The sequence below is a fragment of the Protomyctophum bolini genome, assembly GCF_963924005.1.
Source record: "Protomyctophum bolini genome assembly, chromosome: 11".
Classification (NCBI taxonomy): Eukaryota; Metazoa; Chordata; class Actinopteri; order Myctophiformes; family Myctophidae; genus Protomyctophum; species Protomyctophum bolini.
In genome coordinates, this window is record NC_137872.1 from 18,576,954 (window position 1) to 18,596,674 (window position 19,721).

Genomic DNA, 19,721 nt, shown 5'->3' on the forward strand with positions numbered 1-19,721 from the left:
TCTCTTCTAAATGCATATCAATTTGGGGGTCCTTGACGAACACGAAAGGGTTTGAGAACCACTGATTTAGAAGGAATTCTTGAGAAACCTGCCCATCTGAATGGCACGCACACCTGCATAAGGACACCTGTACAGTATGTACGGTACTGTTACTGTACATGTTGTACTGTATGTATAGTAGTATTACTGCTCACATTGTACTGTATGTACAGTACTGTTACTCTGCATGTACTGTATGTAGGTGCCATGATGCCGCAGAGCAGGAGCTGTGTTCTAATTAGCATTCAGAGCATGTGTGGGCCGTGTGTGTGTGTGTGTATAGCAGGCTGGGTGGAAGAGGTGGAGGAGCAATGTGTCTCTCTTGCTGTCTGTCTCTCTCTCTCTCTCTCTCTCTCTCTCTCTCTGTCTCTCTCTCAATGATGCATGGTTGCTGCACCTCCTCATCCATGCTGCCAGGAGACCCTGGTGAGAGCCATGGCTGTGCGTGCAGAGAGAACAAGGTGTGTGTGTGTGGACAGGAGGACCACAGTGCCATGCTGGTGTGACACCTCAGTGAAAGATGTTAGGACAGCAACATTCTGCCGTTGAAGGACATGGCAAGGTGACAGGCTGATCTCTTATGTGGCACTGGGCCACATAAGACTGGTCCACAACTGAATATTAATCGGATCTATCTCGGGTTTTCTTTGTAGTGAAATACTGCAGCGCAGAGTAGAAGTCAATCTTAGCCAATCAGAATGCAACGAGTCCGCCTTGATCACATGACTATAGAGATGAGAGATGTGTGCCAATTTGTGTGATTTTTATGAAATATGGCCAAGCTGCTTTCAAACTGCAAAGCTTTTGTTTAATAAAAATCCACCGTAGACATGTTAGGAGCTACTTTCTGTATTGTAATATTGCACAGCATATTCCGAGGTGCCATGTTTTCTTAATTTTTAAGCTGTGCGTGACGGGGCGTCCCCTGCGTCCTCGTCTTCTTTGGGTGTTTTAGGTTTTACTTGCGTGTTTCTATTAAACAAGCGCTCTCCCAAAATAATTGTTTGACGGCTGGTCGCACACTTGGAGCTCGGAATTATGCTTTCAATATTTTGGACAGAAAGTAGCTCAGTCATAACATGTCATACAGTGGATTTTTAAACTATCATTTAGCTGGAGACCCCTTGGAACTCCCTCAAGGACCCCTGGGGGTCGGTGCCCATTGGGCATCGTCCTACTCGGGGAACATGCATGTCGGGAACAATGCAAGGGAGTACTCGTTGAGTTATACCACAGACAGACAGACAGACGAATGCATTTGTTTTTGGTGCAGTTACAGTCAAATGATAATGTTACCCCTGGGAGCGTACAAGTGGAACCAAATGGACCTGTAAGGCAGTGATCAGGTGGTCCTCTGGTCTCCTGTTAGTCATGCTGTGTTTGTTTCCGTAAATAACGCTCCCTCTGAGACCGTGAGAACATTAGTAGGCTACTGAGATGGATTTAAGCACTTAAAGAGGAATGCCAAAACAAAATAGCCTGGTATTATCAATTTCTAATCAACAGAGCAACACTAATATCCATGTCAATGTTTTAACAGTTGAATAAATGTTTCCATTTGACATTTTCTCTCATGTTCTTCCCCAGTAATAACTCTGCATAGTATACCTGTATGACCCCCATTTAAAAGCACTGCTCTATAGCAATGGACTAGCCTGATGCTCAGTCTGAATTTTCACTACATTATTCAGACTGAAAGCCCTCCCCACAGCAGCAGTTTATGGGATGGGCGTGATCAAAGCGGCAGTCTTCGGTGATTGGTTCATACCAACCAATCAGAATAGTAGGAAAGCAGATGACGTTGTTGTCAATCATGAGGCTATGGCTAACCCGCTTGCTAACCAAACAAACACAGCCAACAAGCACTACTAGTATGTAATCAAAAGCGGTAAAATATGTCTGTTTATAAAATCTGTCGTTTCTGTAAAGAAACTATTTATCATACGCCAATTTAATAGCCAGATATTGATACGGCCGTGAGTCACCGCAGCCATGTTTGTTGTCTGGCGCCGTCGAGTGACTGGGCTGATGGCCAATCAGCTGCTGCGATCAGATTTTTGAACGACACTGATGCCGCCGTAGGCAGTCACCAGACCTGAATCGCCAGAACATGTTTTCTTAATGGGCGTGGCTAGCGATTCAGGGCTGGAGCCAGGCTAGCAATGGACACTATAGAACACAGAATTAACCTTTTAACAAAACTACTCTCTCAACACCACCTTATAACGGGTCCATTTTGGTTCCATTTTGTGCACTCCCAGAGTTACATAAGCGCAGACAGGCCGGACAATGCGTGTGTGAACGTCTTGTGTACTGGGCGGGCAGCACTGGACAGCGCAGCGGCCTTCTGTTCCAGTCTGCAGCACTCTGCTCGTAAATCTTGTGTCCTGCCGTGGGCGTGGCATGACTGTGTCTGCACGCAGTCCTCTGCCGTCATCACTGTTTTATGGGCAGACAAGCCGCACAGCTAATCACCAAATTGTGTGTGTGTGTGTGTGTGTGTGTGTGTGTGTGTGTGTGTGTGTGTGTGTGTGTGTGTGTGTGTGTGTGTGTGTGTGTGTGTGTGTGTGTGTGTGTGTGTGTGTGTGTGTGTGTGTGTGTGTGTGTGTGTGTGTGTGTGTGTGTGGAAGATTTATATATCTGTGTGTGGTTTATTCTGAGTGCGCCACAGAAGTGTGTGTGTTGAGAGTGAGTCAGGCAGATATACAGACAGGCAGGGAGAGAGACAGACGGGGGAAGAGAGAGAGACAGACAGAGTTGACAGGGTGATTATGGTGCTAGAGTCCGGGTAAATGAAGAGTCAAGTAGACTGATGACTCTGTCAGTCACAGACTGAAACACCTTGTTATTATTATTTGTATTATTATTATTACCAGCAGCACATAAGTAATTAAAATCATCCCCAACTTTACCAGCTGCAGCATTAAAGGGAATGCTAATTACAATCCCATAATATGATGTGAAATGGACCATTCTGCATAATGATTAGTACTTCTACCGTTTGCTCCCGTCAGTACAGTATATCGTTGCTGTCGGGCAGAAACCTCTTATCTACATATTTAAACTTTCTTTCCCCCCTTAAAAGTTCACAGCAATTGTCAATTCCAGAATAATTGAGGGTCGTGATTAAAATGATCCATGGAGATTTCCATCGAGCATGGTGATGGTTGGCGCACCACAGAGACACAGATACTCGTTCAACAACATGCAACGCTCTACTTTAGGCCTTTCAACCATCCACAGGCTAGTATTAATTTAAACTGCCTCACCATGCTTGCTACACATTAACATTCTCTTTCTCAGTCTTGCAGTGTAATAACTGTTGTAACACTGCTACTGTTATAAGTTAGAGTTCCTACAACAGCATAATAACTAACACTGCTACACTGTTTATAAGATCGGGTTCCTACACAGTCAAATTGTCAGTGTTAATTCATGCATATCATTATCGGGTGGAAACTATGCATGTCAAACAGTTGAGTTTGTTGATCTGCAATTGTTTTGGAAGATTTTGACACATTTTGAAAATGTTGGAGAAACAACATGGGAAATCAGCATGAAGGATATTTAAACTTTTGGTACTTGAAGTATATTTTCATGCCAATGCATTGCAGTATTGCTACTTATACAAGATACTAGAGCGGTGCCCGTTGGGCACTGGACTACTTGGAACGACTTGGTGCATTTAGATAGATGGTTAAAAAAAAATCTGAGTACTTATTCCACCCCGGATTACCCCCACATATCCTGTGCCAGCCAGATTAACTCCACGGCTCTCCTTGAATATACATCTATCACCTTCCCGTGGTGTCTCTACCCTCGCTCACTGAAATTCAGAGTGTTGGTTTAACTCTCAAAACGTGCCCTTAGGGGGTCCATTTACTTTAGGGCCCTTATGGATCCTACAGCAAATCTTTTAATTCCACTCATTCTTGTCCTTCGCTGTCTGGGCGTCTAGCACAGGCTTATGCCAAAACCTGGTAGCCTCATTTCACCCCTTAACCTTAACCACTTTAACCCCTATTTTATGCTTTGGCTGTTAGAAAATCAAGTCAAGTTTAAATTAATTTGAGCATGTTTTGGCGGTACCAATGTTGGGCCGATTCATTGCCCATTGCCTCCCTAAAAATAATGCCGGGAAAAAATTACGAAACAAAGATAAATGTGATGGAGGCAAGACTAAAGGTCCCTGCACACTGGACGCGGTTTTCCACAAAACGCGTCCAGTCCAACTGTTCAGCAGAGGAGAAACACTGTTGTTCTTTTTTTTGTTTTTCCCCCCCAAAATGAGTTAATGGCACAGGCAGACTCTTCACATACTAGAGCATGTCTGAAATAAATGTCAGAGCTGACATGAAAATGTAAATACGAAATAAATGCTTAAACATGTATCTAGGAGTAATGTCCACAGAAGTGAGACCACAGAAGTGAACTTTTCAAGCCTGTTTTCTCAACTTGCTGTTTTCTGCAAGACATTACTTCACTGCTTTCACATGACATGAAAAAAAAGAAAAAGATTTTTCAATGACTTATCCTCGGTCAGAAGCGGTCACAAATGATTATAGTGGTGTGTTTTGACCGGGCACTCTGTGTGGTCTAGGAACTCGACTTGTAATTAGCTTAGCCGGAAGCGGCTTCATCATCACCTGAGCTCACCGTTAAGGATCTGATGCAACTGCTGGCCTACATTTGAACCTCCCGTCATGCTAGCGCGCTAATCAGATTAAACCGAGGAACGATCAATAGCTCGAGCTAAATAGGGTTCATTAGCACAAGTTGGAGCGGCCTTTTTCCAGTAAGAGAAAGAGATCCTGTATCCATTAAGTTGGCCATATTAACATGGAAAACAATGGCTTGTTGTGCCATGTTTGTCCCGGGGTGTTGTCAACGCTGGCTGGATAAAAAGCTTGTCCTTGTCTAAGACTTCATCGTTCCGCCAAGTGGTGTTAAATCCCTCACACCCCCCTCCCCCGGTCTCTCTCCCCGTCTCTGTGACACAGTAATGAGAGGGCACCTTTGTTTTTTGGTACAAGAAGATCAGCGACTTGCCGCATCAGTGGCGACATGCTCCAAATATACGCCCGACACTTGTATTAATGCTGGTGTTTGTTGTTTAAGGCTTCATTGTGTGTGTGTGTGTGTGTGTGTGTGTGTTTTTTTTTTTTTTTTTGCTGTTTTTTTTTCTTTTCTTTTTACGGTCACAAGACCTGAAAATAATAATAATATGACAGTTAACGGCACTGACATGACTCGGCAATCATGCGACACGACACGGGATAAGAATTAGGTATTATATATCGTTTATCATGATGAAAACATATTGCGGTAATCGTATTCCAGATATTTAAATTTAGGGTGAAATTGTCCTACGCTATTCACAAGGATTAGCTTTTGTTCAGCTGCAAATTCAGTACCACTTCAAGTTTAAGTCTTAAACCCTCTATAAAACTGACCTGAAGAGCGCATTTCGTACGCTCTTATTTCACTGTACACAAATCGATTCGCCAAAAATGGCAGATCTACAAGCTACTGAATGGGGAGGCAATGGCATGAGGTGGTTAACAAAATTGTCATTTTAAGTGTTAAGCATGTATTTCTTTAACTTTTTGGTTATTGAATTTTTATGTTTTCACATAAAGGTCTACCATAAATGTATACAAATAAATTAGGACAAACTAGGTATAAATTAAAGGCACAATACAATAAAAAAAGAAGTGGCAAGCAGAAACAGAAATCATGAAACTATAGATACATAATACAGTTATTCATAAAAATACACACATGGGCACATCAGAAGGCAAATTGCAAGATTACAGCTGGGGCTCGCCAATGCAATGAATCACTTCTTTTATAAATCAGAGTAGATAGATCCCTGGGCAAGTAATCTATCAGCGGCTGCCATATAATCATAAAGTTGTTTTCTCCATTTTAATTTTGCTCTTTCCATTGGAAGTACTAAAACCATTGGTTTTCCATGCATATTTTGATTATCGCAATACTATTGTTAATCGGAATTATGTTTTGTAATTTTCATATGGTCCGCTCTGCTGTCAGAAGCTTTGTTTGATTTCTACTGTTTCAGACCACACGGTTTACAGGTGTAGAATGGGCTGAAGTCTTTTCAAGCTTTTGCGATCATATGCCGTTTTCAGGACACCTAGGGGGCGAGAGGGAGAGCAAGGAATAAACGTAGGAAAAAAGATCAACGGTCAAAAGAAATAAAAAAGTGCGTTCATGTTTATTATGTACACTTCAAGTTCACGACACTTGAACGGCTTGCTTCCGACCGGTGCATGAGTCTAACCGGGGGTTAGACTCATGGCGTGCTATGTAATGTTCCATTACAGTTGGCACAGGGGGGGGTGGGGGGGGTTGGGGGGTGTGTGTGTGTGTGCAGATCTCGCTGCTTCTTCCCAGGATATACAGAACCACCCATCTCGCTCTCTTACACAATGGATGTGCTTTTAACGGGGGGCCCGTCGGCGGTTGAAACCGGGGGATTTGAACAAGTTATTTCGGTTCTCCTTTTCAGAATTAAAGATTAACGTGGTCCCAGAAATCTTCCCTACCTCACTGCCTCTGTGTGCATCCCTCCATCACTGCTTGTTCCCGTTATGCCAGTGCTGCTAACATGGTTTCTTTATTTAGAAGCGGGGCGGGTTGGGACTGGAGGCAGGGGAGCTAGTGTAGTTAAGTATGAGGGCAGGGGAGTGATCACATGATGACATGGCCCTGTCTGTCTGTCAGTCAGGGCCCGCTGGATGGAGGTTAGATTCAGTGATGGAAGATGTACTCTAGTTTTTCACTTGAGTAAAAGTATCAATATACCCTATATTGTAGAAACGGTCTGTTACAAGTTCGGTATTGAAAATGTACTTCAGTAAAAGTATAAAAGTATTGGCATCAAGTAACGGAAGGGTCTGCTCTCTCTCTCTCTCTCCATGGGAGTTTAGGAAACCAAATAAACCAACCAACACCCTCTCTTCCTGCTCCCGTCCTGCTGTTCCCTGGCTTTACTTGTGTTTACTTCCTCCGGTGTGTGTGTGAGTGTGTGTGTGTATGTGTCCGTGCATTCGTGCGTGTGTGCACTCGCACGGCGTCGGCGGCGTGTTTACTTCCTGTGCAGTGGGTGTGTGTGGTGGAGTCAGTGCTTCCCCTGCTCTGCCAATGACTAGTCATTGAGCTGTGGGCGGACATGGTCTCTCTCTCCTGTGGTTCTCAATATTTTCTTTTTTAAGCTCGGGCCACTAGAATATTTCAAACAATCCTCAAGGTCACAGACCACCCCACCTCCCCACAACCATATATCGTCACTGTCGGTGGAAACCTTGTTTGTCCGAAATGGAACGAACATTCTTTATTTTAGATCAAAGCTTGTAGATCTGTTGTTTTCACTAACAAGGTGTATTAAGTGATGAAAAATATAAAAAGTTGAAATATGGAGAAGATACAAGGTTTCTTCATATTATGTAGATATGTCTTGCATGCTGTCCGTCGATCTATAATAAATGTATCTAAAAATCGCACAAACATCAGAAATGTTTTTTAGTAGATTGTTGTAACGATGCTTCTAATAATGGCGATAACAATACCGTTGGAATTACGGTTTATTGCCTTTTTTTAATGGTGCCCAATCTGTAATCTAAAATATCGTTGCTATCAGGAGAAACATGTCATATCCTAAATAAATTAAAGCCCCACTTACTTGATCGTACTACACAGCGTTACACAAAAGCTTGTGGATCTGCTGCAGTTTTTTAACTTGAATCCTGAAAGGTAACAGTTTCCACCTGACAGACAATACCGAACTACCAAAGCATACCACAGAAGTAGAAAATGAAACAAAATGAAAATGACTGTTAGTAATATACTAGGCCGGTGCCCGAGCACAGAGTCTGTAATGATCCATGCCCCATCCGGTTATACAATACCCATGTCAGAGTACCCCTTCCACCCATCTGTCCCTTTTATGCCCATGTATATAAATGGAGCCTGGGCACGGCTTGTCCAGAGCTTCGACACCTGGCACTGCACTCTCTGTGGGGGGATGGAACGCATGTGTCGAAATGAAGTCGGTGGGGCGAACGGTTCTCAAGTTACGTGTATTATAGACGTGCACACACACACACACTTGGTGCATTTATACTGTAGATCGATTTAATATCGCAGTAGTTGTGTGTCGGTGTCGTGTCGAGCTCCAAGGCACTGCATCAAGGCCTTGAACAATCAATATTTCATTTACATTACACCCAGGTGTAAGAATGTCCAGCCAGGGTGAGACCTGCCGTTCGCCCCTGGCTGTGAACTTGGCGTCCTACACAACACACGCATGCACACACACACACGCCACTAGCATCACCTTCTATTTTATCATAATGGTTCATCTCTCCATATTTAGGGAACACATCAAACTTGTTAGCTTGAATATCTGTTCTCCATTATGCAATGAGTTACTAATGGATAGAATAGATTATTCTATCTATTCGTATTGTCATTAATCAAATCATTGAGAAGCTCCTTTTTTAAATATATATTTTGTTCATATATCAATAAATAAATTCAGGGAAAATGTGTAGATTTAAGTCTTATTTATATTTTGTGGGGTTTGCAAGAATAGCACAATTGATCAGCTGTTTATTTATAACCATTTTTGAAAAGTATTTAATGAAATTCGACTACTTTTAAAACACATTTGACGTCCTGGGAATTACCGCTATGCAGCGACAAAGAAGTCTGTGGACATCTAGGCAAAAAAAAAAGAAAAAAAGGCACACAAAAAAAAAGTCACTATTTTGAAAGTGTTGTGTGGGCACACAATGTGTTTATTGATCATCTAATTCTAAATGGATTGCTTCGACCAACTCTTGCACATTAGAGTTGATGTGCAAGATTTCACATTAATCCTCCCGTCATGACTCATGGTTTGTTCACTCCTTGCGTTTCCTCCTCCTCAGGCCCGCCACTGGCACTTCGGCTCCTCGGCCCGCCTCGGCGTCGGCCCGCCCGGCAAGCGCCAGCGCGCCCAAGAGCTCTGCCGCGCCCACGACCAAAACCACCCCGAAAACCTCCACCATCACCAAGGCTGGCCCCGCCAAAACCTCCTCCACCGCCCCCTCTGCTGGCAAGACTGCGGCAGCGCAGGCGCCCAAGACCACCTTGCCATCGGTCAAGAAAGGTAACGGAAACGTCGGATAGAGCAGTGTGGTTTTACCTCCTCCCTGTGAGGGCTCCTCGCTGGCAGGTGAGGCAGTAGGGTACAACGGCAGTTCAGGACAGAAATGTGTGGGGAGGATTTAACAAGACACAACATTCTGTGCCAGCCATTGTTGTCATCACTTTCACTTCAGTTTTTCCCACTCGCAGACTGCCATTGTAAGAAACTGCTTAAGTTAGCATTAGCAATGTTAGCGCCATAATAGTGACCATGTCCCATTCCTCCTCTCTAGATGTCACCAAACCAACAACCCCAGCAGCAGCCAAGAAGCCTGCGGCGTCTCCCCTCACCCGGCCTGCGGCGGCAACAACAAAGACCACCAAACCAGAGACCGCCAAATCGTCACCCCGACCAGACTCTGCCGCTAAAAAGCCAACAGCAGTGACCAAGGCGGCGGCGGCCACCGACGGCAACAAAACCCCCTCCCGTCCCAAAACACAAGAGGGCAAGTCCTCCACCCCCGCCAAGACACCCGGCGCCAAGTCCGGCGCCACCAAGGCGACCAGCCCTAAGAAGGCGGTGGGCAGTAGCACCCCGACCCCCGTCAAACGGGCGGCCAAAGTGGTGCCGGCTGGCGACGCTGCAGCTAAAGAGGACTGTGAGAACAAAGAGGTGGTGGCCGCGGCAGTAGCCGCCGCCGCAGCTGTGGCCGCCGCAGCAGCGCTCATCGCCAGGCCGGAAGAGGTAGGTCCTGTTATAGTGATGACAGTTATTAATAAGTAATGATCACAAATATTTGAGCTGATCGCTAATTGTTTAGCATAAACGGCATTCATTTATTCTGTATTAAGTCACCTGTTGAAAATTTCGATTAGCAGATCTGTAATCTCACAATGCGTCTAAATGCGCTAAAATAGCAGATCAACAAGGTCACAACACGTTGCAGGGTTGTGACCTTGTTGATCTGCTATTTTAACAATTTTGGAAAGTGTACATGTTATACTATATATTTAATAGTTTAATGAAATTAATTTTAGTAAACTTATTGAACGTTTTTTCCAATGGAAATATCCTAAAAAACGGGGTCGTATTATAATCGGGGACTAGACTATTTGAGTCTTGAAAAATGGGGGTCGTCTTATAATCAGTCGTCTTATATTCGGGACAATACGGTATATGGCCTGTTTTGGCCATAGTATTATTTATTTTGATTACTGGCGTTGGTCATAGTCATTTCTTTGTCATATCTGAACTGTACAAACAGACATTGTTGTTGACAATGTAAAGTTCAATGTAACAAAATCCATATTAAATCATAATTGTCAACTAAAACGGTGGTTCTCAACCTATTTCTGGATCAGGTTTCCGGCCACATATCAATTTTCTGGTGGACTCCAGCTTCCGCGGCTCCAAGGGATCCTTGGCATGAAAAAGTTTGAGAACTGCTGAATTTATAAGGCATTTGCAGAATTGGCCTCAGAATGGCTTAAATCGTACGTAGTGTTTTGCCAATTATTTGTGGGCCCACTTTGCAATACGCCTCGTGGCCCCACCAGTGGGCCCCCGGTACCACAGGTTGAGAACCACCAAACTAAGAATGTGACGATGGTGACGGTGCTGTGTTTCCTGTCTTTCTTCCACCAAGGCTGGAGCACCAGAGGCAGCTCCCGAACCCGCGCGGGGACCTGCTCCAGAACCGGAGCCCCACCGGGCCCTCCCTGCGCTCTCTGCCCAGCTGGACCTCCTCAGCCTGGGGGAGCCCGATGCCTCGACGAAGGGCCCTTCCCTGGGGACCACGGTCATGTCTCCTCCCTGCTCCCCGCCAGAGGCCACCACGCCGGTCAGCGAGGACCCCCCGCGCAACTCCTCGCTTCCGGCGGAAATGATGCACGTCCAGCCCGACCCCTGGGACTTCAGCAGCCAGCCCACCCCCCTCCTGGCTGCGCCGAGCCCCGGCCACGTGAAGATGACCTTCCAAGCACAGCGGGAGGAGGAGGAAGATGACCGAGAGGTTAGGAGGCTCAGAGTTATAACGCCCGGTCGCTATCATTTATTTGAGATAATGACGTCATTTAGCACAATCGACACAAATCGCTTCAGTTTGTCTGTAATCCGTCTGTTGATGTACAATCTCATAGCGCTGCACTCTACAGGCTTGAGCTTATATTATGCTATTTTTGAAAGATCTTTAAAATGTGCTCATTTTAAACTCCTCATCTTTGCTTCTAGAGGTCCTTGGAAATAAATATTTTGAGATGGGGGTCCACGGCCAAATACACCTCTGATATGGCAACATACATTTTTCAGAAATCTGTTTTGGCTTTAGAAGACCTTTTTAGAATCGGCTTCAGGTCTCAATGGGGCTAAATCGTCATTTGTGGCGACAGTTTAATCATCAACTGACAACCCCACAGGAGGAGCTGATGGAGGAGAAGGAGAACCTCATGTCCGCGCCTCCGTGTGCGTCGGCCCTGCTGGGAGGAGCCTCCCCGCTGGACGACTTCTCCTTCGCGGGCCCCGCATCTCAGCGGCGCGAGGAGGAGCAGATGGGGGAGGAGAAGGAGAACCTCCTCATGCCCGCCATGTCCGCGCCTCCGTGTGTGTCAGCCCTGCTGGGAGGAGCCTCCCCGCTGGACGACTTCTCCTTCGTGGCCCCCACGTCTCAGCGGCGTGAGGAGGAGCAACAGGAGGAGGCGGCCGTGGAGAAGGCCGAGCAGGAGATCAACGACGACGACGATGATGACGAGGAGGACAGCGAGCAGAGAAGACTGGGCCACGCGGCTACCACCGGGTCCTCCTCGGGCGGGTTCGGCGGCCAGTCAGGCTGGCACGCCGACGACCCCATGTCTGCCGCCGCCGACTCTGAGGTAGGACCGTCTGCAGTTGTTGGCGTGACACGCCTGATCGTGATTCATTGAGATAATCGTAATTATTTCAAATTGTTAATCGCAATTACTTTGTACCTCAAATTAATGGTGACAGGCCTACTCGGAGGATGTGAGCAGCGCCAGCAGCCGCCCGCCGGGGGTGTCGGAGATGAGCAGCACCCAGTACACTGCCTTGCTGGAGGGCACGCAGAGCTCGGACGCCCTGGTGGACTCCAGCTTCCGCGGCTCCGAGGGCGACGGCAACTTCATGAGTTCCCCCAACGTGGAGACCCTGGCCAACGAGGAGGAAGACGAGGAGGAGGAAGAGGAGGAGGAGCGCATGGACGACATGGACGTGAGCTCGGAGCGGGCCGAGGACCACCGGCGCCACGCCAAGGCCGTCCAACAACATGAGGTACATGGCTGCTACGTTTTTCACCTTTATGTCTCTTAACTATCATGTACATACCTGTTATTTGTTCATCCTGTACTTACCTGCTACTCTTTGCGCCTTTTTAAACATTTCAAAATGGTTCAAATAGCCCATCTACAATCACAACCTTGATGTAGCTATTTTCACTATTTAAATTTGTTTTTCAAAATGGTCAGTAAAACATAAAGGGTAAATGGTCAGTAAAACATAAGGGGTAAATGGTCAGTAAAACATAAAGGGTAAATGGTCAGTAAAACATAAAGGGTAAATGGTCAGTAAAACATAAGGGGTAAGGCGTGCCTGTCTAATCTCATGTACATAGCTGCTACTTTTGGCAAAGTACTGTACGTCTTAAGGTTTTTCCTGACAACTACGAGTGATTGCGCTTGCACAAAACAGACAATTTCGCCGACTTCTTTTCACACCTGTGACGTGACAATAAAGAGGAGTGTGTTTGTGATTGTGAGGATGAGGAGGATGAAGACGTGGAGATGCCCAGTGAGGGCGGCGTGACGGAGAACGTGGAGGGAGAGGACGACTTCCAGGAAGACACGGAGCGCCTGGACAACCTGAACCGCCCGGCCCCGCTGCCCGCCATGTTCGGTGGTGCGTCGGCCGCCGCCTGGGGTCAGGTGGGCCCCTTCTCGGACCCCTGGGCTTCCTCAGGAAGCCACCCGGCCGACCACGGGGCGTCTGACTCAGAGAAGCCTGCCCTGTCTCCCGCCAAGGTTATTATAGATTTGCATTTTTCTATATTTAAAAAAATGATATATATTTTTTTTTCATTACTTGGTTTTGATTCATTTTAGATTTATAGTACTATTGGGTAGTTGGGCGGGAATGGACAAGCTCAGAAAAATAGCGAAAATAGTAGGTTTACAAGCTCACTTTTTGACAACTGCGCCTAAAACCCAACGCAGCTAAACACTATTGGAAGATTTCATATCCATCAGAAATATTTTGGCTCGTGTGGAATATTGAAATTTACGGCGCGCACACTGACCTAGTGGTCCACGTCCAGGCGCAGGCCAGATATCGGGTTTAGCCTGTTTATGACGACCTTTGCTTGTCCCCTCCCTCTTTCCTGTCCTTCTTCACTTGTAACTATCAAAAAATGTTTAGTCCGTTTTTTCCCCCCTATTTAGAGTTATTTACGTAGTTAGTTTTTAGCTAACTATAATGACTCTTTTCCAGGCCTGGATGGACGGCGGTGCGCCCCAACAGGAGTCCCACGCAGGGCGCCAGTCTGCCCACAAAGACATGGAGAGCGCTGAGGAGGAGGAGGCCCCTGTGGCCCCGCCCCCTGCCCCACCCATGGCCATGTCTCAGTCCAGCACGCTGAGCGGCGCGGCGCTCGCCGCCCACAGCGGTAGCGAGACGTCCACACCAGACGAGCTGCGCGACTACGACAGCAGCTCCGGCGTGGAGTCACGCTCCGACAAGCAGCGGACGCCCGTGCCCGCCGCCCCGCTTCATCAGGTAGGGCTTTTTGTCACCGTAATGGAATGTCCGACTAGTATAAAAATATCAATGTTCCAGTAACACTTTTGATAGAAGGTTATAGTAGTTATTTGGCGGATTTGCTAGCTTTATTTTTGTGACGTGTAGTTTTAGTGTTTTGTTTTAGTTTTTTATACGTTGGGTTATTTGTCAGTTGCAGGATTCAAAGGCCTATTCATAGGCCTATTGTGTAATAAAAACTCAACAAACTGTTGGTAACGAGAAAAACTAAAACTATTTCAGTCCGTTTTAGTTTTGTAAAAGCACAATTCAGTTATCATTTTAGTTTTATTATAGTTTTAACTAAAATGTTGTTTTTTTGGGGTTTTTTTTTAATCTATTTTAGTTTTCATTTGTTTTCGTTAACCTTAATAACCTTGTTTTGATACCATAACATTGGGGTGTCACAGAAGTTGACTAGCAGTGAGTCAATGACACGCGTGGCTACTATAAAGATGCCAAGGATTTGACCGTGATGTTACTGTTATGCAACACGGAAGTAGCATGGAGTCAAAGTTGTTTTATAAACATCACTGAGGAATCTTTGGTATATTCAAACGACCACTTTAATTATTGTGGTCGTGTGAATAATTATGAAATTATTTAATTCAGTAATTTCATGATGAAATCAACGAAAACAAATGTTTAAGAAATGTTGCGTTGGAAGCTTCTCTGGTTACAAACTAAATTTACAAAAAAGTGAGTGTTTCCCGATTAATGAGATGGCCCGTGATGTTTCCCAGTCTCTCCAATCTTTCCATGTGGCAAACAATGGCTTCAAATATTTGGGTATTAATATAACCCAATCTTTTGGCTCTCTTCTTGAACAAAATTTCACTGCATTGACAACCAGGGTCAAGACTGACCTCCAGAGGTGGAATGCTCTGCCTCTTTCCTTAGCTGGCAGAGTACAGACTGTTAAAATGAACATACTACCTAGATACTTGTATCTTTTCCAATGTCTCCCAATATTCCTCCCAAAATCGTTTTTTACTAAATTAGACTCTATGATTTCGTCCTTTATTTGGGAAGGTAAAACCCCAAGAATCAGATTGCCTTTACTGCAGAGAATCAGAGCCGAGGGCGGATTGGGCCTTCCAAACTTCAGGTGTTATTATTGGGCTGCTAACATTCACAAAATAATTCTCTGGTTGAGTGAGCCTGAAGACTGCTGGTGTAGACTTGAGGCTGGCTCCTGCATTTCGTCCTCGATTGAAGCGTTGGTGTGTAGTCCTGTCCCTTTTGTGCCGTCAAAATACAGTACAAACCTGATTGTTGTCTCAACACTTAAGGTCTGGGGTCAGATTAGGAAGGAGTTTGGTTGGTCATTGCTCACCATGTCAGCACCCATCTGCAATAATCATCTTTTTTTTACCTGCTAAAATGGACTCTGGGTTTGCTGCATGGGGAAGAGAAGGTTTGATTCACTTCCGGGACTTATATATAGATGGCCAATTTGCCGAATTTGGAGATTTATGTGCAACCTATAACCTGCGACAATCTGACCGGTTTAGATATTTTCAGGTTCGACACTTTGTTAAAACCCACTCTCCAACATTCCCGCAGTTACCTACAACACGGTCGGGTGTGGAGGTCTTTATGCCTGCAGCAAGCCTAGCTAGAGGTGTTGTTTCTTGTCTCTATGAGACTATCCCCCGCAGAGACCCAGGTTTGGATAAGATTAGGGCAGGCTGGGAGGCCGAATTGGAGATTGCATTTTCAGATGAGTGGTGGGAGCAGGCAACGGAGAGGGTTAATTCCTCCTCTTCCTGTGCTAGGCTTAGCCTCATTCAGTTTAAAGTTCTCCACAGAACTCATTACAGTAAAGCAAGAATATCTAAAATATATCCTGGCGTGACGGATAGTTGCGATAGATGTTCACAATCACCAGGGAATCTGTCCCACATGTTCTGGTCTTGTCCCAAATTGATACCATTCTGGAAATCTTTCTTTGCCATAATTTCTGAGGTGCTTGAGACAACCATTTTGCCTTGCCCCCAAATTGCAATTTTTGGAATCCCGGAGGAGGATGTAGTTTTACCCAGAAAACAACTTAATGTTATTGCCTTCGCCTCATTAATCGCCCGCAGGAGAATACTTTTACAGTGGAAGGCTGAGTCCCCTCCCTCGGCTAAATCATGGTTGGTTGATGTTATGTCCTTTCTGAAACTTGAAAAAATCAAATTCACGATTCGAGGGTCCTCTGACAAATTTTATGACTATTGGCAACCTTTAATATCGTATGTAAGCAGTTTAGAATCACTTTCACCTGACTGAAGACACGTGGTGTGGGTGTGCGGATCTCTACCTGGTGCAGTACATATTGCATAATCGGAAATCATTACACATGAGAGTCGAGAAATGAGCAAATTAAGCGCGTTATCTTTTTATATATATCTGTGTATATATATAGGTTTTTCTTATTTTTTTATTTTTTATTTTTCTTGTGTTTTTTATTTTTATACTTTTTTTATTTTATGTTTTGTTTTATTTTATTTAACTATTATTATTATTACCGTTAATTTTACCCCCCATTGAAGTTGTTTATTAATTATAACCATATGATCCCTTTCTTTGTATTTTAGTATCTTGTCTACCTTTTTGGTTTTATACCTGTGTATATACTGTATGTAGTGTGTATTGTTTTGTACTCAACCTATTGGTTTTATACCTGTGTTTATGTGTTTATATGTTGTTTGTATGTCTGGCCTCGTGGGGAAAGATGGTGGGTGGGTGGGGACGACTGGGAAAGGAGTTGTGGGAGAAAATGTAAAAAAACGAAGAGTCATATTCTCTGTCTGTGAATGTATGTCATACTCTTTGAATAAAATTTACTTAAAAAAAAAAAAAAAAAAAAAAAAAAATGTTGCGTTGTGAGCTTGTAGATCTGCTATTATCATTCCTTTGGGTCCCGGGCAGGCATTAAATTAGTTTGGGAACCGATGCTGTACACATATCTCTTCGCCCCAAAATCGCCGATCTACAAGCTCACAACGTGTCACACGGGTTGCATTGCGTTGAAAAGTGCTGTATTTGTGCCCCCCTTGTCCCAGCAGGACATGGACCAGGACCTGGGCATCCACCTGGAGAAAGGTGACGGTGAGGAGGAGGAAGCCGAGACGCTGCCCGCCGACGAGGTCCCGGGAGCGGGACCCCCGACCGCCCCGGCCTCCGCCCCCTCCTCGGCCTCCACCTCGGGCGACGAGGCCAGCGACACGGAGGGCGAGATGCAGATCAACGACCCCGACGCGCCCATGACAGCAGAAGACCACCAGCACGTTGCCGGCGGCTTCGACAGCCCGCCACCCCCCGGCGGCCTGCCCGCCCTGGACGAGGACGAGGAGGCGGTGGAGGCGGACCTCGGGGGCTGCGGCGGGCTGACGCCGCAGTCGGCCAACTCTGTGGCGTCGTACGGCTTCGACTGCACCAACACATCCAACTCCAACGCCCACTCCACTGCCGAGAGCGCCAAGAGCCCCGGCATCTTCTCCCTGGAGAACGAGGAGGCCGAGGATCCCTCCCTCATCAAGGAGCTGAGCGCCCTGCCCTCCGCGGCCGCCGGCCTGGACGAGCAGCGCCACCACTACATGCTGGGGGGCGAGATGGCCAACGACGACCTGGAGGACGTCGACCCCCTGGAGCCCGGCAGCCGCTTCGGCGCCCCCCAGCACCACCCCTCCGCCCCTGGCGAGGAGCCCTACTACTCTGCCATATGCGATAAAACTGATAGCTTTCTGGCAGGTAACGTATAAATAAGCCGCCCCCCACCTTCCTGCAACAACCCCACCCAACCACCAACCAACCAACCAACCAACCTGGAATGCACCTTTTACCACCCCCCCCCCCCACCTAGAAACAACCCCTCTCCCCCTCCTCGTTACGTGTCGTCGTTCATTTTCTCTCTGGTTGGGTTAGATAAAGAAGACAAAAGAAAATAAAGTAAACGACAAAAAAAAGTGGGTGATGGGTGAGAATGTAGGAGATGAATGGAAGAAAGAGAGAAAAAAAAAAGACTGTAGCGATTTTCAAATGAAGCCTCCCTCTTCCATACTATCATCATTCTGGTCATGGTTCCGAGTGTTCGGCTTATTACGCCCGATTTATTCTCCACGTCACGTGCTGGCGGCGCACGCCTAAATGGTAGCGGATCTACAAGCTCGGAATTGTGCATGTCGCTACAACACATTCTGAGCTTTTAGAGCAACCATTTTTAAGGTGTGCGACACCGGTCTGCGACACCGGGTCCAAGTCGGGCCTTAAACTCCTTTGTGTACAATAGCTACTACCATTTTCTATTAGAATGTTCTTTTTACGTAACACTGCTTATTTGTCACCCCACTCCGACTGCCCCTCCCCCTGACCGGGGTGTTGGTTGACTGACTGACTGGTCCAAAATGTGACTGAACTTTTAAAAAGTGAAAGAGGAAAAACAGAAACAACGTGGATGGAATGAAACGGACTACCTGCCTGTATTTATCCTACTGTTTTTACCGGACAACTGTCAATTTGTTTGTTTTTTTGTATTTGCCTGTTTGTTGAGTTTTGTTTTGGTTGAAACCTGTTCCTCCCTACCCCGATGTACACACACACTAGACATTACTGTAGTCTGGCTTTGTGTTTTATTTGTATTATTTCTTTCTTACAGTTAGTGTTCTTGTTCTACGACTTTAACCGTTCATAGCTACATACAAAATAATAAAGGCTAGATATTTAACACGGCTTCTCATCGTGTTTTTTCGGAAGTAGGTTACAGCGTGGGGGGGGTGGGTCGCTTAGCGTTTGTCGTGTTCTTCAAAGAGGTTGTAGATGAGGTGTAGTTAATCATCGGCATATACATACATATACCCCCCACACACCCACGTGCTCATGTACGGTATCGCCTGATTTATACTTGAGTTGTGCGCATGTGCCACAGGCCACAATTAAGCCAAGCTGCAAGTGCAAGCCTCACAAAGCCCACAATACAAAGCCAAGCTGCAAGCGCACAACGCTTCGCAAGTTGCAACGCGCTGTGGGCTTCATGCAGCTTCATGCAGCGCGGCTAAAGTACAACTCCGGCCTGCGTCTTTCGAGGCATTTTGTTCGTTTTTTTTTTACGGTGGTTTGGCGGTTAAGCACCTTCGGCTAGTTGCTCATTCGTGCTTTTGGCAAATCAACTAACGAGACTAGACCATTGTTTGAAGAAAACTCTCCCGCATCGCATCGTGTCCCCCTCCACACACATACACACACACCCCGCATCTGTTAGAGTTAACCCTTTGCCACAGCATAGGGGGGCGGGGGGTGTCCGTCTGGACCAATTATCTTGCATGTTTGACTAACTGAAGGAAAAAAGACAAAAAAAAAAAGTGTACTACCTGATGACGTTTGGACCGGCTTTACACTAGAGATGTTTGATGATAAATGAATGGTTCTTCTCACTAACTAGGGGTTTATTCGTTTTTTATTATTTGTTCAAAATTCCATTAAAACATCATTGCAAGGCATTCCGTTCCTGTTTCTTCTTTCCCCGTCTGAACTTTCAAGGGGCCATGTCTGTACACAGAACATGTTTTTCCTTTTTTTTTTCTTACACTTTGGACGTCGTTGTCCAAAGCACCACCTCACATTCGCTGAGCCAGGCGCTCCATGTTTGCCGCTTGTGTTGTGAGGCGTGTCGCGTACGAAATTCACGCATAGGCAGACTTTCCGAGATTTCTGTCTACCGATAAGTCCGGTGACGTTCTTA

The 19,721-nt window shown here is 45.8% G+C and overlaps 1 protein-coding gene across 4 annotated transcripts in view; it reads left to right on the forward strand.

Moving 5' to 3' along the window:
• The window catches only part of prr36b (proline rich 36b), a 58,001-nt gene extending 38,522 nt beyond the window's left edge, over window positions 1-19,479 (forward strand). Inside the window, exons 5-13 of one of the 4 annotated variants that reach the window (XM_080776727.1) lie at window positions 8,994-9,214; window positions 9,486-9,937; window positions 10,839-11,204; window positions 11,611-11,642; window positions 11,673-12,060; window positions 12,176-12,475; window positions 12,961-13,221; window positions 13,688-13,972; window positions 17,047-19,479. In XM_080776727.1, the coding sequence (XP_080632853.1) occupies window positions 8,994-9,214; window positions 9,486-9,937; window positions 10,839-11,204; window positions 11,611-11,642; window positions 11,673-12,060; window positions 12,176-12,475; window positions 12,961-13,221; window positions 13,688-13,972; window positions 17,047-17,745 (3,004 nt within the window). In that variant the 3' untranslated portion in view covers window positions 17,746-19,479. Of the gene's footprint in view, window positions 1-8,993; window positions 9,215-9,485; window positions 9,938-10,838; window positions 11,205-11,607; window positions 12,061-12,175; window positions 12,476-12,960; window positions 13,222-13,687; window positions 13,973-17,046 lie in introns of all 4 variants that reach the window. The other 3 variants (XM_080776726.1, XM_080776724.1, XM_080776725.1) reach the window with 3 other exon arrangements.
• Window positions 19,480-19,721: the final 242 nt, after the last annotated feature.